This window comes from Perca flavescens, chromosome 23 (genome assembly GCF_004354835.1).
Source record: "Perca flavescens isolate YP-PL-M2 chromosome 23, PFLA_1.0, whole genome shotgun sequence".
In the NCBI taxonomy this organism is placed as follows: domain Eukaryota; kingdom Metazoa; phylum Chordata; class Actinopteri; order Perciformes; family Percidae; genus Perca; species Perca flavescens.
In genome coordinates this window covers 3,681,880-3,697,685 of record NC_041353.1, presented here as the reverse complement: position 1 = coordinate 3,697,685, position 15,806 = coordinate 3,681,880, and the positions used below count along the sequence as shown (strand labels likewise).

At 42.0% G+C, this 15,806-nt stretch overlaps 1 protein-coding gene across 4 annotated transcripts in view; it reads left to right on the top strand.

The window, feature by feature from the left end:
• Positions 1–12,242, top strand: part of dyrk2 (dual-specificity tyrosine-(Y)-phosphorylation regulated kinase 2) — a 34,796-nt gene extending 22,554 nt beyond the window's left edge. For all 4 annotated transcript variants that reach the window (XM_028570819.1, XM_028570818.1, XM_028570820.1 and 1 more), the window contains 5 exons: positions 4,753–5,095; positions 6,812–6,975; positions 8,095–8,484; positions 8,581–8,671; positions 11,330–12,242. In XM_028570819.1, the coding sequence (XP_028426620.1) occupies positions 4,753–5,095; positions 6,812–6,975; positions 8,095–8,484; positions 8,581–8,671; positions 11,330–11,991 (1,650 nt within the window). In that variant the 3' untranslated portion in view covers positions 11,992–12,242. The remainder of the gene's footprint in view (positions 1–4,752; positions 5,096–6,811; positions 6,976–8,094; positions 8,485–8,580; positions 8,672–11,329) is intronic.
• Positions 12,243–15,806: the final 3,564 nt, after the last annotated feature.

The following is a 15,806-nucleotide window of genomic DNA, read 5'->3' as shown; positions in this document are numbered from 1 at the left end:
TACTACCTGACGTTTGTTACCTGCAGAATAGGATTTTCTTTTCTTTGTCAGTTGTCTTTTAGGAGCAGCATATAGTTGTTACAAGCCTAGAGCGCCCTCTCGTGGCTGTAGACGGTAATGTTTTCAGTATGAATTAAAGGTATTGTGGAGGATATTCCCGAATTTTAGAAAAGAACCGCCCTCTCCTACTTTTGGAAAAAATGCACATGCGCAACACTCTGCCTGCTCCCGAGAGGGAACGCCTATTAAACGTGTGCACGAGAGTGCGCTATTTACAAGTTGCTGTCGGCATGGCTCATACAAGCCTACTTTCCAAAAGAAGATTTGCACTTTTTCACAAATTGAGAAACTTAACGACTGAGTCATCAGTGGGAAGCCCAACCTGTGCTTTTAGTGCACGCCAGCGTGTGAAATATTCTCCCAAAAGCTTCAATGCTTCAATGAATGGCTGAAACCGTAGCTCAAGCTCACCACACATATACACCTGAAAGCTCGGGACGTAAACATATCACCAGAATGATTGACAACTAGGAGGACCAATAGTCTTGATGATCCACCCGGAAAAAGAAAATCCTCCACTATACCTTTAACATTTAAAAACATGTTAAATTATATATATTTTGATATATAAGTCACACCTGACAATACATGGGTTTCTCGGCAACGTCATCACTGCTTGCGCACGCAACCGGGGGGCAGAAAGAAGACGTGTTTTGTGTAGCTAGCTAGCTAGCTAGTAGAGGCATAGCGTAAGTCAAAATGCCAAGGAGTTGTTGCGTAGTTAATTGTACAAACAGAGCCAGTGATGGGTGCCTGATGTTTAACATACCTAGGGGAAGCATGCTTTTGCCAAAAACCGGGCGGAGGTTATGGCTTCAAGCCATAAGAGGGGCAGATTGGGGTCATATGCAAGAGTCAGGCTCCCATTGTATCAATCAGAAAAGTTGCAGCTTGTTGTTGTTCAGCTCAGTGATATCTACCTGTCAGGGCTGTGGTACTCGAGTCCGGACCATAGACAATTAAAGGTCCGGACTCGAGACAAGTTTAGACAGCTAGCTAAAGCTACGCCGATGTTTTACTAACGTTAGCGCAACAGCGTTAGCCTAGCCTACTAGTTAAATATTATGACTGCCTTCGCAGTTTACTATATCTGCGTCCACGTTGCCAACATAAGACCTGTGGCGTTAGTGCTCATTTTGTACATAACTTTATTGAATGAAATATTAAGCTTCGCTCCTCTGAGATGGGTGGGTTTTTGTTACGTTACCTACAAAGCTAACTGGCTATAGTTAGCCTATATTAGCTAACGTTGCCGAGACAGTGGCAGTAGAGCTTCGGCGAGCTAACCAAGACAGTGTTATGGCCCTCTTGCCCACAATCAACCTCTGCTGCAAAAAACAATCAACCTGCAGTGATGTTTTGAAACTAACATATTGTACATTTTCCCAGAAATCCTGGCCATTATTTTAAGGCATAAACAAACAATAAGGGTACACTCAGGAGTAACCCTGCTGCTAACACGGGCTACTACATTAGCCTAAAATGATAATTATAGCCATACATATATATCACAGTAACACTGCAAAATTAAAGACCGACAAACCGATCCAACTAAAATTATGTTTTATTGAGTCAGTAGTTATATACAAACAATACGGAAAGCTTAAAGGAATACGCCACCGGAATGCATGTCTAGCAGCGATGTTTCCCCATTGGAATGAATGGCAAACAGAGCTATAGCTAGCTTCTCATAACGAGAGCTCTCCAGCTCACAACAAATGATTAAATCGTAATTGGTCAAAAACATTAGCTTTGTAAGACCATAGAGTATGTGTTATATAAATGCCATGACGAAATGAAGGGACTAAGACAATGTGCACTGAGACAAAAATGCCGATAATGCAAAAATGCGTTTTTGCATTATCGGACCAGCTCACCAATCTGTCTTTCTGCCCCTGGTATGTGCACGCACCCTGTAATGTTTGTAAACAGGAAACCCGTGTATAAGTCGCAGGATCAGCCAAAGTAGGAAAGTGGCTGTTTGTGTTGTTTCGAAATGACATCCACCAATCCTGACTCACTTGTCTGAACCACTGACTGTACATATTGATACCTTAATCCCACACATTGGCACACACACACACACACACAACACACACACAAATGTTACACACAAACAGTATCTCCTGGTCTTTATATTGATACCTGTGTGTGTGTGTGTGGATGTGTGTGTGTGTGTGTGTGTGTGTGTGTGTGTGTGTGTGTGTGTGTGTGTGTGTGTGTGTGTGTGTGTGTGTGTGTGTGTGTGTGTGTGTGTGTGTGTGTGTGTGTGTGCAAATGCACCTCTGTTGTCTGAAAGGACCCAGGTGTGCTGGTCACCACAGCAACAGGGAGTGACTCACTGAGCGAGAGACAAAGAGACAGAATGAGAGAGAGAGAGAGAAAGAAAGGGGGGACAGCTTTCTCTCTGTTATTAGTAATCAGACGGTGTGAGTTTTTCATTCGAGGGAATACATTTTCAATTTGTGGACAGTAATAATCCAAAATGTTTATTAAATGTTTAGCCTGATATCTTGGGGGAGAGTCTCCTATGTTGGCTCATGTTTTCTTTTCAACATCATCCACAAAAGATATTTGGTGCATAAAACTGAATGCTGCGTCTTCTCCATGTTTAGTTCAGACTCTGGAGACAGAAAGCAGATTTGTCCCAGACGACCTGAAAAGGTCTGGATGCCTTATAATGTAGCAGCAGATCAGAAATGTATTTTGAATCCATACTTCCCTTTCAATATCTCAGCCGGGTACAATGCCCTCACCATCAAACACAAAACTTGCACAAATGATATATCAGACCAACAAGATAATTGGCTCCCCCCAAACGCCCCTCACAGAACTTGACAACCGGTCAGTACTCAGGAAGGCCACTGTAATCACACAGGATCTCGACCCCCCCCCCCGCCAAAATAAAATCCTATCAGTTACTACAATCAGGTTGATGCTGCAACTCTGTTCTTTTAAATCAAAGCTAAAGCCCTATCTTTTTAATGTTGCATTTCTTTAAATAACTCTTCATTTGTTATACTGAAGTTACATTGTTGAAACTGTATGACACTCTATATTAGCATATAAAGAGAAATTCCTTTTTTATCAGCTTTTATATGTTTAACTGTTTTAACTGCTGTTTAATGTTTAATTTCTTATACTGCACTGTAACTTTTATTCTCGTATTTTATCTGTTTAAAATTTTTTTAATTGTTTTTATGTAAAGCACTTTGAATTGCCCTGTTGCTGAAATGTGCTATACAAATAAAGCTGCCTTGCTACAGAGTCCCATTTGCAAGGAAAAATGAATCCAAAAAACCCTTCATCCCTACTGCCATCACCACACTGAACAGCCATACATAGACAACATCAAACAGCGTCACTCAGGCTTCTTGTTGCACTGTTTTTTACATTTTGCACGTTCGTAGCAGTCAATGTATATGTTATTACACTGTACATATAAGCAGACCGGTCTCATAAAGTAGCCTATGTATGACACGCCAATTCGTAAGCCGTTTTTGTGTGTTATTAAGACGCATAATCACTTTTTAACGTGTTTATCAACGCCGTTCGGCCGCCATTGTCCTACATTACCCGTGAATTTTCAACGCAGCGAGTACTATGAAAGGACATAAGTCTGCGGAGGCGTAAAATGCAGGACTTTCACCCAGGAGAGCCGGGATCGAGTCCCACGTGTGGCGTTCGTCAAACTTTTTTTTTGGTAAATCATTGGGGAAGGCTTTTTTTTTTTAAGCCTTCCCCGATGTTCTTTTTCGTAAGCGTGTGACGTTGGTCGCCGTCATGTTTTTGTCGTTTTTTTGTTACTAAAGCCTTTCCCAATGTTTTTTTTTCCTAAACCCAATGTTGTTCTCGCGTTATTACGGCACGTTCTCGCGATAGTACGGCACGTTCTCGCGATAAGAAAATAATGCGTATGTTACGTGTGTAAGTTTCGTGGGTATGTTTACATCCGCTGTATACAGCGTAGACATACACGTGGAAAGCTCAAAATGCGTACAGATAACACACCACTTGGCTTTAGGAAAGTGGCATGTATGTTTACGCAAAGTCATGATGCCATATTGCTATATATCGCATTACGTTCTAATATGTATTTTATGTTATTTAAGCCTGCCCTTTCAAAGACAAATTTCTGTCACTCGTGACAGACAATATAGTGTTTCTTATCTTAAAGGAACACGCCGACTTAATGGGAATTTAGCTTATTCACCGTAACCCCCAGAGTAAGACAAGTCCATACATACCCTTCTCATCTCAGTGCGTGCTGTAACGCTGCCTGATGGCTCCAGCATTAGCTTAGCCTAGCACAGATCCTGCAGGTAACTGGTTCCAACTAGCCTACTGCTCTGAATTGTGACAAAATAACACCAACATGTTGCTATTTACATGTTGTGATTTGTAGAGTCAAAGCGTGTACAAAAAACAACGTAACATGAGACACAGCCGTCTTCTAACCAGTAAACAAACCGGGAACTATATTCTCAGACAGGCTTGCTGCAAAGCATATCACTCCGCCCAAGTACTGTATTCTTCCGCCTGAGAATATAGTTCCCGGTTTGTTTACGGTGAATAAGCTAAATTCCCAATAAGTCGGCGTGTTCCTTTAACCGTTCTGAAGTAATCGTTCACATCAATAGTTGCAGTTCTACATCTCGGCTGATCTGACGTCTCTCTGCGTTTCCCCCTCAGGGAGGCTCTAAAATCGCCATGTCGGACGCCGTCCGGCTGTCGTCTCAGTCGCAGGTCCACGTCACCCAGCTGTACGAGGACAACACCAACAAGCGTCCCGTGCTGACCTCCCAGCCCAATGGCCTGGCTCCTCTCAGCTCCACCCGGCCGGGCCTGCCGTTGCCAGACCGCCAGACCACGGCCTCGGAGCCCCCCCACCACTGCCGGCAGGGCAGCGCCGCCTCCAACAAGTCGACGGACAGCAAGCCAAAGCCCACACCCTTGACCCCGGAGCAGGCCATGGAGCAGTTCATGTCCAAAATGTCGTCGCTCGAGCATCACGAGGTGTTCAGCTACCCTGAAGGTGAGTTGGGCTTAACCACCAACCGTTCTGGGATAGGAGAAAAAAACCTTTGTTGCATTTCTATAATGGTCCAATGTGTGAGAATTTCTCCCATCTAGCGTTGAGATCATATATCGCAATCAACTCTCTCGCGCCTCGCAGTTCAAAGTATGTATTACAGCTTTGGTAGCCTTCACTCTTCAAAAAGGGCCAGAAAGCTACGATACCCGTTAGCAGCATTAGCAATAGGGCTGCTCCCTGTTAGTCAACTAATTGGTCGTTTTGGTCTTAGTCAACTTAGATTTCTTTAGTCCATTAGTCATGTTTGATGCTTTTTTTTATGCTGAATGACTTATTTCCAAGAAACGTAGGAGCACATCTCTGGTAAACACAAGAATTAAAGTGGTGCTTTTGCGTGACTCTTTGCAGAGAAACTCAGATTTACAGATCTGTCGATTAAATCAACTAACCGATTAGTCGATACAATTGAATGAGTGTTAGTCGACTGAGAATTTCTTTAATCGAGCACAGCCCTAATTAGCAGCACCTGTGAGTTTGTCATGTGACAGCGAAAACGCGGAGCAGTATGTCCTGTATGTCCCTTACTGGCTAACGTATTTCAAGATGGAGCATGAATATGGAGCATCTACCCCAGTTCATGTGAATGCAAATGCAAAATTCAAGCCAATAGGAATACTTGGAATTGATGGTGGTGGTCAATATTCATGAAAAAGGACAAGTTTGTGAACGGGCAACCCAAATTTTGATAATAAACTAAACGCGTTACACACTGGGCCTTTTAAACCAATCACAATCGTCTCATGGAAGTAGGCTAGATTTCTGATTGCTTTGCTGCATTTGTATTTGTCCTTCCATCCATCCGGCTGATGACTGAGGCTGCAGAGAGATGATGCAGTGCTGGTTCTGTAACTGTGGTTCTCTAACGTGTACTTAATACCAGGATTTCATAGTTTTGTGAAAACGAATTAGTCACCCACAGAAAAAAAAGGTTTTTTTGAAATGTAATGATTCTTTTTTTGGCTTGTTAAAGCTAAAGTGCATAGTTTCTATTGCCCCCATGAGGAATTCTGAGTAATGACAACAACACTGTCGGCGCATCCACATGACACAAGCCTTCTGTTATCGCGCGTTATTATTCTGCATGTAAGTATGCAGTTGTGAGTGTAAGGTGTATCCTTACTGTACTGATGAAGGTTTTTTGGGCTTAGGGCTGTGAAATTAATCAAAATGTTATCGTGATTATGAGTATGTCTCACAATGATCACAAAAACAGAATAATCGAGAAAAACAATTATTTAGCTCATTACGTTTTGCAAGTAAACTTTCTTGTGTTCTGAATGAAAAAATAAAGTTTAAATAGGACAAGTATTGAGGCAAATTTCACAGTTCTTTTACTGTTGATTTATTTAACTTTTTCCACTGTTTTTTAAGTTCAATAATTACATATTTCCAGAAGTCAACGAGTAATTGTTTTAAATGATCGTGATTTCAATATTGACCAAAATAATCTTGATTATATATTTTTCCATAATCGAGCAGCCCTAGCATGACTTTGGTGCATTGGTTCCCAAACTGCAAGACTTTTGTAAGGAAGTGGAAGTGGTGGTCTATGTTTTAAACTGTCCGTCTACAGATAAACTAATAATCTTATTAATAATATTGATCACCGAGAATGTCAAATGTTCACACTACACTTGGTCACTTCTTCCTCCTTAGTGTATTTTGTTGGTCCGAATGCTAAGAAGAGGTCGGGGGTCCTCGGTGGAGCCAACAACGGCGGCTACGACGATGATCAGGGATCCTACATCCATGTTCCACACGACCACATCTCCTACCGCTACGAAGTCCTGAAGGTCATCGGCAAGGGAAGCTTTGGACAGGTACGACTGCTAACAGTACTACTGGTGATGGTTGTATTGATCGAGAACGCTGTAACCGGCAGCCACGAATCTAATGGTCACCATCAGTTAGCGTTCACTAAAAGTGCTGTTTTTGCAGCTGACAGGATCAGATTATTATTCTAAGTGTTTTGGAAAGGATCCCTACGGAGATAAACCTTTTAGTTAAAGAGTAAGATAATTTTTGTTTAACCAGAAACAGCCCTGAAATTGCTACTGCCAAACTCCACCAGACTCCATGTAAATAATCAGGACTTTTAGCGTGTATAGAGCCAGCATATTTCCACCAGACTCCATGTAAATAATCAGGACTTTTAGCGTGTATAGAGCCAGCATATTTCCACCAGACTCCATGTAAATAATCAGGACTTTTAGCGTGTATAGAGTCAACATATCTCTACATGTAAATGGGTGAATTAAGGGTTATTTCAACCAAACCAGAGTGGTGATTGTTTGAACAGTGGATAGACGAACCAAGACGGCTTTTGTTAGTTTTAGGTTGCTTCAGTTGACTTTGAATGAAGTATGTTTTACGATGATAAAATAACTGATTATTTACATGAAGTCTGGTAATCTGGCTATTTCATGTTAAACAACAAGGATCTTACTCTGTAGGGATCCTTTCCATAATGTTGTCAGACACTTAGAATAATAATCTTAGGGGCGCCTGGTCAGCTCACCTGGTAGAACGTGCGCCTCATGCACAGAGGCTCAGTCCTCACCGCAGCGGCAGCAGGCTCAATTCCAACCTGCGGCCCTTTGGTGCATGTTACTCTCTCCACTTTAATGTCCAAGCTGTCCTATAAAATAAAGGCCTAAAATATCAAATGAAAATATTAAAAAAGAATAATCTGAGCTTGTCAGTGGCAAAAACAGCAGTTTTAGTGGACGGAAATTAAAGGTGCGCAATTGCCCATTAACGTTACATTGTATCTTGTTTTGCCGCTGCCAACTGCAGCCGTCTCGCTTAATACTAGACGAATTTCAAAGATCGTTGTTCCCATCAGTCACTTGGATGACAAAAACATGGGGAAAATAGGTTGAAAAATAGCGAAGTTACCCTTTTAAAGATGAATGAAAGTGTTTCTGGTCCCCCTGCAGGTGGTGAAGGCCTTCGACCACCGGTCGCAGACCCACGTGGCTCTGAAGATGGTCCGCAATGAGAAGCGCTTCCACCGGCAGGCAGCGGAGGAGATCCGCATCCTGGAGCACCTGAGGAAGCAGGACAAGGACTCGAGCATGAACGTCATCCACATGCTGGAGAACTTCACCTTCCGAAACCACATCTGCATGACCTTCGAGCTGCTCAGCATGAACCTGTACGAGCTCATCAAGAAGAACAAGTTCCAGGGCTTCAGCCTCCCGCTGGTCAGGAAGTTCGCCCACTCCATCCTGCAGTGTCTGGACTCGCTGCACAAGAACCGCATCATCCACTGCGACCTCAAGCCCGAGAACATTTTACTCAAGCAGCAGGGACGCAGCGGCATCAAGGTAATCTTTTAAAGCCATCGAGGTTTCTCTGTGTGTGTCCGCGCCACTAAAGGCTCGTTAACCCATCTATAAAATATGCTTTCTTTCCGTCTCCAGGTCATAGATTTTGGTTCTAGCTGTTACGAACATCAGAGAGTGTACACCTACATCCAGTCCAGGTTCTACCGAGCGCCAGAGGTCATTCTGGGTAAGAAGAAATTAACTGAAAGCAGCCTCTGGGCGACACTAAGTTAACACGTTAATGAGCTGCTCTTTCAGCTTTTCACTTTACTTTTGGCCACAAGTTTCAGTTCATCTCAGCCATGAAAATCCAATTTGCTGAGACTTTTACGCGTCTTGAGGTTTTGGTCAAAAGTTTTGTTACACAGACTTAACATTACAGTGGTGTTAATTTCGTCAGACGAGACAAGACTAAATATGTTCGTCAACGACCTTTTTTTCCATGACTAAGACGATGACGAGACTGCGCCAATGTCCAAAAACGCTAAGACTAAATTAACGTGCATTATTGTTGACGAAAAAAGACGAGACTAAAATGTTTTGCATAAAATAAAAACTAAGATAAAATCTCTCTTCATTTTTGTCTACAATCGTCTCTACTTTTTCATCATGAGAGAGAATATTCCGCCGTTACTGAGCCCCGGTGCTACAGCACCGACAGGGGCCCTAACGATCGTTATCTACCGGACCGAATAGCCTGCGCTTCTCTCTGATGCTCCTAAACGCACGTTAAGAGTCAACCGAAACATCGCTGCACTGGGCGCTAGTTAACACTACACTTGGCAGCAGGTAACGTTAGCATACCGTTAGCTAGTTAACACTACACTTGGCAGCAGGTAACGTTAGCCTACCGTTAGCTAGTTAACACTACACTTGGCAGCAGGTAACGTTAGCCTACCATTAGCTAGTTAACACTACACTTGGCAGCAGGTAACGTTAGCCTACCGTTAGCTAGTTAACACTACACTTGGCAGCAGGTAACGTTAGCATACCGTTAGCTAGCAGTTGGATTTAACACAGTTAAAATGCTGACAGCTAAACGGTGTAAAGGTGTGTCTCTATTTCCAACACGAGACGTAGGACAGTCTGCAGCTGCCGTTGTCTGTCTGAAAAGCAACACATGTTGCGTTCACTTGAAATACGCCTCGCCAGTTTCGTGCTGCATTTATTTTATTGTAAAATATCCTTTCCCCATGCAGTGGTTGTTTTTGTCTTTTACTGGTGAAATAAGAGGCTCAATATTTATATAACTTTATAGCATTTATTTATTTTTATAACTATTTGACTGAAATGGTTATCAGAAATAATTTATTTAAAAAAAAGACTAAAATGTTTTGACTAAAACTTGACTAAAATGGCGAGACTTTTAGTCGACTAAAACTTGACTAAGATACCTTGAGTTCTCTTTTGACTAAAACTAGACTAAAATGACGAGACTTTTAGTCGACTAAAACTTGACTAACAAAATTTTTTGGCACAAGACTAAGACTAAATTAAAAATAGGTGACAAAATTAACACTACATTACAGCTAATTTTTGCAAACTCATTATCTTCTACCATTCCAGACGTCCCTTGGCTTCCATTCATTTCTGTACAAAATTAGTTTATTAAAAGTCTATTAGCAGAGCAAGTCCAGCACATAATTTCCGTAAGCTTTTTGTTTTTATGCTTTTGGAATTAAACAAAGGAATAACGAGAAAAATATTTTTATACGTTAAAATAACGCCAAATATCCATTGTCTCTCCCCTATATTAATTCTGCAGCAAAACACTGCCGTGTGTGTCCATGAACGAGGCAGCCGTCTGTGGTTAGTTCACGTCTGTAACAGCAGGATCCGTAGTGAACCGCGCGCTAACATGCCGACGGATTCAGTGTGATTTTAGCCGAGCTGGACCAAAGTCAATTCAGTTAAAACAGATCAGTGATGCTGTTTTGCCCTCATTGTTCTCCGTGAAGTCTGCTGGATCACGTGTATAATGTAGCGTTTTATGTGGAGTGATTCTGATGCAAATTATTCACAGGTGGGTTTTTTTGCATCATTTTTGTCGCCTTTTTCGCTGCCTTTTTGATGCCTTTTTCGCTGCCTTTTTGTCGCCTTTTCTCGCTGGCTTTTGTCGCCTTTTTTGCTACCTTTTTGTTGCCTTTTCTTGCTGCCTTTTTGTCATTTTTTTTCACTGCCTTTTCTCGCTTTTTTCAATGCCTTTTTTGTCGCCTTTTTCGCTGCCTTTTTTGTCGCCTTTTTCGCTGCCTTTTTGTTGTCTTTTTCACTGCCTTTTTCACTGCCTTTTGTTGCATTTTTGTGGCCTTTTTGTCGCATTTTTCACTGCCTTTTTGTTGTCTTTTTCACTGCCTCTTGTTGCATTTTTGTGGCCTTTTTCACTGCCTTTTGTTGCATTTTTGTCACCTTTTCCCCTGCCTTTTTGTCACGTTTTGGCTGCCTTTTTGTCGTCTTTTTCACTGCCTGTTGTCGCATTTTTGCTGCCTTTTTGTCGCCACCTTTTTGGCGCCATAAAGGAAGAGAATAAGCTTATTTATTTATTTAAGGAGTTAAAACTTAACAGCAGCCAACTCTCAAATCACGGAGAAATGCAGTCACGGTAATTGACAGAAAATTTAAGTAAGACATTAAGACTAAATGTTGTATATTATTGATTATTTATCTTCTCTTCTCTGCAAGTTACATTTTATAGAAATATATTGAAACCAGCGGCTGCCTGGAAGGTAGTAAATCAATCCATCAGTCTGAAAATTGATTGGAAAGTGATCGGTGGGAATGTAACATATTTATTAGCAGATTATTTTGATGAATCCAGATTTTGACCCGGTCCATCTTTGCCCTGCAGGCTCCAGGTACGGGATGCCTATCGACATGTGGTCTCTGGGCTGCATCCTGGCCGAACTCCTGACCGGTTACCCGCTGTTGCCGGGCGAAGACGAAGCCGACCAGCTGGCCTGCATCATCGAACTCCTGGGCATGCCGAGCCAGAAGCTGCTTGACGCCTCCAAGAGAGCCAAGAACTTTGTGTCGTCCAAAGGCTACCCGCGGTACTGCACGGTCACCGCGCTGCCCGACGGCACCACCACGCTCAACGGCGGGCGCTCGCGGCGCGGGAAGGTGCGCGGCCCGCCCGCCAGCAAGGACTGGAGCGTGGCACTGAAGGGCTGCGATGACCCGCTGTTCCTGGACTTCCTCAAACAGTGTCTGGAGTGGGACCCGGCGCTCAGGATGACGCCCAGCCAGGCGCTGAGGCACCCGTGGCTCAGGAGGCGGCTCCCCAAGCCGCCGACGGGAACCACCGCGGCGGAAAAGACCTCCTCCTCTTCCTCCAAACGGGGCGCCGCCACCACCACAAACGACGGCGCCATCACCTCCATCTCCAAACTGGCCCCGGCCTCCGCCACCACCACCACGTCCTCCTCCAAAACCAGGACTAACTTGGCGGCGATCACCGACGCCAACGGGAACATCCAGCCTAGGACGGTGCTGCCCAAACTGGTCAGCTGAGAGCGAACGCACACCCTCAACGCTCGCCGTTGGAAGCCGGGCTCGTGAACGAAACCGGCTGGAACTTGAAATAAATCTGGTTTTGTCCAGTTTTGTTTTTTTAGAGGAGCGTTAGTTGTTGTTTTTTTTTCACAGCGTTGTTGGGAGTGCGTTCAGGACCGTGGAGACTATATCCCGCGTTGTGGGTTTTTTAAAAATGTTCAGCGCGGCCCGGCCGGGGGGATGTAAGCCAAGCTGAAGGAAACTTTATTGATACGACTTATATCTGCATACCATTGTACACACTGTGAGCATATTAATGTTTTAATGAAATGCTCAGACAATCGGAACACATCACTCCGTAGCTCCAAACACTCAAACACACTGAAAAACATGGTGCTGACGGAGGGAACAAGGCTTTTAATCCTTTTACCACAGGTGCTATTTAGACTGATTAATTAATTCAACACCAAAACTTTTTAGGACCTAAGTCTTACTCAGATAAAGACACACTGTCATCACTTTTGACTTAAATGACACAACTAATCACCCTAACTGAACCATCTACCCGTTAGCTGGCTAACGTTCTTAGGTAGCTGTTTTTGTACAGTGTGTACAGTGGGGAAATAAGTATTTGACCCCTTGCTGATTTTTGCAGGTTTGCCCACTTACAGTAAGACAGGAAGTGACCCACATGTTTATAATGATTGTGGGGCTGCTCAGACAATCGGAACACATCACTCCGTAGCTCCAAACACTCAAACACACTGAAAAACATGGTGCTGACGGAGGGAACAAGGCTTTTTTTATGTTTTTACCACAGAATCTATTTAGCTGAGCTGATTAATTAATCAATCAACACCAAAAACTACTTTTTAGGACCTAAGTCTTACAAGGTTATATCTGCAAACCATTGTAGTGCGATATATTAATGTGGTTTACCGACAAATACGTCCGAAATATCCCCGTGATACTGAGGTAACAGCTGCAAAAAACGCAACGATTAGCTTGCTAATCCTTGTCTCATATCAATATGACATAATTTTTGTTTCAGTTTGGGGAACATTGGTAGGCATTTGTCATCACTTTTGACTTAAATGACACAACTAATCACCCTAACTGAACCATCTACCCGTTAGCTGGCTAACGTTCTTAGGTAGCTGTTTTTGTACAGTGTGTAGCTAGCCTGTGTTATCATACTAGGTTTGTGCCTGTCGACTGGCTAACTGCTAACTGGCTAATAACCACTGGTTAGTTGTTAGACAGCTATTTTGTTTGTGTTTGGGTGTCACTTTGCTACATATTTGATTTTTAACCGGCTAGCAGTTAGCCTAGAAAACTTTGAATCCGTCAGCTAGCTATAGCTGGCTCACGATTTGCCTTTTCTTGGCAGTCTGGTGGCTAGCCTTAGCCTCTTTTTAGCCATAGCCTGTTAGCTCTCCACTGCCCAGCCTTATGAAGCACAGATTGAGAGTTTTTAAGTGTTTGTTTTTTTCATAGTTTTCTGAAGGTTAGCAGAAGAGAAGGGAGTCGGAAAAAAAAGTGTTTGGGTTTAGTAGCGCCATTTTGTTCCCTATTTTATTAACCAAATCTGATAATTAGGGATGCAAAATGGCTGAAGGAGCTGTGAAGAAGGTAGAGAAGGTAGAGTAAAGGCAGTTTTATGGACACGTTATAAATCATGTTAAAATCAAAGGGCTCTGATATAAAAACAAAAAATGGGAATGTTATTAACCGAAGTCTTTCCTATTTGAAACCGTGGCTACAGTATGACATGAACGAGCATTTAATTAGATAAACCTGATATCAGGAAATTAAATTAACATTGAACGTTAACAGTCATAAATGCAAAAACAAGATCAAAACGCTAAAATAACAATATGCTAGTTCTGTACTTCTGATCATTCAGGGCCAATTTTAAAAACTATATTTTAGGGAAAGCCGTTTTAAATATTACTTTTATGAATGAATGTCAACAGAAAAGACATTTTTAGCTTGCAAATAAGAATCCGGGCTTCAGGAAAAGACTTTCAGACGTCAAATGAAATATATATCTTACATAACGTCACAGCATAGAGCAGTGTTTGTTTAGGAGGCTGTAAAGCAGCGAGGAAAAGGTGACACATGGCGAACAGAGCTGAATGTCTTTTCCAGTGGCTGTTAGGATATCACAGCTTTAAATAACGATTCAAGCAAAGTCTTTACGGAGCCTTTCAGTCTGAATAATAAAGAGTTTTATGGCCGTTCGTTATGTAACTCGAGCCCAGCAGCAGATATAGCCTGAAGCTATAAGTGTACTTTACATAAAGGACTACGTTTAGGACTACTAGCTGTGTATATCGAGATGCATTCTTCTGGGTTAAACTGCTGGGTTTTGTCTCACATGTACAGTACGTCCATGAAAATGTGAACCGCGATGTAAATTACTACACCGATTGAACGCCCCGTGAAGACTTTGCTCGGGTGAAAAGTCAGACGAGAAGTTGTAATTTTATTTGGGGGAAAAAAAGCCACATTGTGAGCAGCAAAGCCACGATCTACTGTCTCAAAAGAGGAAGAATCTCCGTCGCTAACGCGCCGTTAGCATGTTGTGAGTGATAGTGGCGGTGCTCCGGTTTTAAATCAGGGTTTCTTTCAAAGTAATAAACACTTCTGAGAGAATTTAGACACTAAACATATCCACTAAACACACACACACACACACACACATACATACATATACATATATATATATATATATATATATATATATATATATATATATATGTGTGTATATATATATATATATATATATATATATATATATATATATATATATATATATATATATATATATATATATAAGGGCTCCAGTCACATCAGCATGTGTTGCAGATACAGGTGTTGGTTAGCATGAGCCAGTTTTCCATACAAATTTTGCTCAAATTTTTTACCGAAAGCGACAAAAGGAAAGTTTCCATCCCCTACCGTGATGCCAGTATTATACCCTTTTTCCACCCAAATTAGTGTGTAAAGGCAATGTTTTTTAAAACGAAGGTAAACCCACTAAAATAAACTAGAGCTGCAAAGATTCATCGATCAATCGTTAGTTGTCAACTATCAAATTAATTGCCAACTATTTTTGATAAATCGTCTTATTCCAGCTTGTTAAATGTGAATATTGTTCTAGTTTCTTCTCTCTGAATATCTTTGAGTAGTGGACAAAACTAGACGTTTGAGGACGTCGTCTTGAGGTTTTTGGGGAAACACCATTTTCTGACATTTTAGAGACCGAACAACTGATCAGAAAATAATCCACACATTATTCGACAATGAAAATAATTGTAAGATGCGGCCCTAAAATAGGCGATAGCCTGCTTTCCCGTTGCAGTAGACAAGTTCACCTTTCGGTTTATTTTTCCGGTGTGTCGCATATGACATCACAAAAGCACCCGAAAACAGGGTTAGTGAACAGTAGAAAGTTGCATGGAGGCGGTGGTTACCTCTTTTTTTTATATCCGTTACTTACTCAGTCTCTCTTTTAAACTCTGTGCCGACTAATTTGGAACGATGTTTTCCAGCCAGGAAAAAGAGGCGGGAATTACATCACTGCCGATCGGAGCTGGAGCCGATAAATACCCGCGACTGCTGAAGAGTCTTTGTCCCGGCAATAATCATAAAAACAAAATATGTTCGTGGGAAAAGGGGCTTTAGTAACAGTCGATGGCACTAATTCTCCACTCAGGTTTTATTAAATCATCGCAGAAAGACGAAATCCAATAAAACGAACGTAAAACAATGTGATAAAAGTTGACTTTTAAGTAATAAAACATATTAACTGCACCAGAATAGTAAGT